At 33.2% G+C, this 2,677-nt stretch overlaps 2 protein-coding genes across 2 annotated transcripts in view; one reads left to right on the plus strand and one right to left on the minus strand.

Moving 5' to 3' along the window:
• LOC117168402 (histone H4) overlaps positions 1–2,677 on the minus strand; it is a 13,940-nt gene that overhangs the window by 579 nt on the left and 10,684 nt on the right. The gene's annotated exons all lie outside the window — the stretch shown is intronic.
• Positions 5–265, plus strand: LOC117179049 (histone H3.3-like; the record flags this gene model as incomplete). The annotated part of the gene is made up of 1 exon (XM_033370683.1): positions 5–265. A coding segment is annotated over one exon (222 nt), but the record flags the coding sequence as incomplete, so codon positions are not given.

Below are 2,677 nucleotides of genomic sequence, written 5' to 3' on the forward strand. Positions count from 1 at the left end.
GATCCGCAAATTGCCCTTCCAACGTCTCGTTCGTGAAATCGCTCAGGATTTCAAGACTGACTTGCGTTTCCAGAGCTCTGCTGTCATGGCTCTTCAGGAAGCGAGTGAAGCCTACTTGGTCGGTCTCTTCGAAGATACCAACTTGTGCGCTATCCACGCTAAGCGCGTCACCATCATGCCCAAGGATATCCAATTGGCTCGTCGTATTCGTGGAGAACGTGCTTAGAATTGTCTAATACCTCTATTCAATCGGCCCTTTTCAGGGCCACAAAATGTTTTTTACGAGGAATAATTTTTGTTACATGTCTCCAGTTCAGTAAGAGGATAGTATAACCAAACACTTGTTGCAGTTTTCTTTGCTGGACACTAATCTGAAACCCGCTCTTCAATGATTTCAAATCGTTAAACGATTTATGGTTATACTCGCCTTCTACCTGTGATTGGCGTAAGGGCTTCGTCATCCCCCGAGTAGCATCCTTTTATATGCAATGTATATCCCAAGCATTGCTAACCCCACTTACCTATCACCAAGCATATCACTCGTCGGATTAGAAGCGGGCATTTCAGTTCTTGAAGTTGGTATCCATTCTATATATAATCGCTTTCTATTCAATGCTCATTCATTGATTGCCTATATATTACTCTAATTTGGAAGGTTCAGTTTTGAAAACTTAATGTAATGCAGTTTTTAATGTATACTTTGTCTATCAGTAAAACCTACGTTTAAAAATGGTACGATACGTTTCTGATTTAGTTCCTTAGCTAGCCATTTTGGATAACAATTCAAAAATTCAGCAATTGTCTGCACGGATATTGATAGTATTCGAGAAGGCAAACAATTTATCCTAATGACTTTCTGATAAAATCTTTACAAGGTTATCAACCTGTATATTTTAATCTTCGTTCAAGATTATTTGGTTATTATTTAATCATATGATCATCAATTTTACTGTTCTTAATCTAAGTAAAAAAAATTTTGATCAAAAAACTTATACATTCTGTGTTGCTCTTAAAACTATTATAACAACTTAAAACTAAAACTTTTAATCATGAAACGAGAGGAAGTAGCAGGAGCTCCAAGCTCAGAAACAAGACCTCGAGCTAAACAAAACTGAAAGTAGAGGGATAATTTCAGAGCTCAGCCTTCCATCTCCTTCCTCCGAAACTGTTATGTTATTAGATTTTTTTTTTAGATTTCAAAAGCACATTTATTTTCATATCAAGTTACAGAAAGAGTATGTTACAAGTATGATTATTTTGTAGTATCTATCCTAGTTTGGAACAAGCCTACTTTACATATAAGATTATCGATGGTAATATTTCGCATTTTGACTGTATAAGACAATACTTTTGATTTGATTATTTATTAGGCAAAAACTTATAAAAACCTAATCAGGAATGAAGAAATGTTATGTTATTGTTATTTCACAAGCCTTTTATACTAAATAAGCATTAAGGACTAGGTTGACTGTTGAGGCTGATCTAACAACAATTGATATGGCATCTTATACTTAGGCTTAAATGGCATTTCAGTCTTATTTTTATAAACAATTAATTCTTCCTGGAGATCGTTAAGTTTTACAACTTGATTTGTATAGAATTCCCTAGTCATATTATAAATATGATTCCTAATAGGTTCTATATTATATTTCGTGTGTAGATCTACGTTTTTGTCTTTGGGTGTAGCTTTAGTGACCATGCGCAGACATTTATTCTGAATTCTTTGGAGTTAATTAATATTTGAACTACAGGTTCCAGACCATATCGAAGCTGCATACGTTATTAGAGGTTTAATAATTGATTTATATAGTATCAGCTTATTTTTAATGGTTAGCTTACTTCTGCCTATAAGACAATTTAAAAACCCTATCGTCCTCACAGCCTTCTTTTTAATTTTCTCTATTTGTTTGTTATATTTCAACTTCGAACATAGTGTAAGTCCTAAATAATCGCCGCTAGGTACTGGTTCAATTTTTATTTCGTTCATATACAAGTCTGGTATAACTTCTTTTCTGGCTTTATTTTTAAAGATTATAAGTTCAGTTTTCTCTACATTTATTTTTAACTTCCATTTGTCAAAATATTCTATGAGTATATCTAAATACTGCTGTATTTTTTCAATAGCTAATCTAATTCTCCAGGACGCAATGTAAATCGCAGTATCATCCGCAAACATTGAAAGTTTGACAGTATCAGTTCTGGGGATATCATTTGTATAGTAAAGAAAAAGCACCGGGCCCAATATCGATCCTTGTGGAACTCCTGCATTTATTTTCTTTTCAGTCGAGGTTACATTATTTGCCGTTACCACAAATGATCTATTTTTTAGATAACTTATTAGAATTTTTAGAATGTAAGTTGGAAAATTCAAATTTCTGAGTTTATAAATAAGTTCCTCATGCCAGACTGTATCGAAAGCTTTCTAAATATCTAGCATCACTAGGACTGTACATTTATTTAAATTAGCATTGGTGCTTATATAGTTTGTAACTCTAAATAGCTGTTGTACTGTACTTTTCCCTTCAACAAAACCAAACTGCTCAGGAATTAGGAATTTATGCAAAAGTTCAAATTTCTTTATTCGAGTTAATATAATTTTTTCAAATATTTTGCTTAATGTAGGTAAGAGACTAATAGGTCTGTAACTTTGCGGGAAGAGTTTATTTTTTCCAGTCTT

This window comes from Belonocnema kinseyi, chromosome 1 (genome assembly GCF_010883055.1).
Source record: "Belonocnema kinseyi isolate 2016_QV_RU_SX_M_011 chromosome 1, B_treatae_v1, whole genome shotgun sequence".
NCBI lineage: Eukaryota > Metazoa > Arthropoda > Insecta > Hymenoptera > Cynipidae > Belonocnema > Belonocnema kinseyi.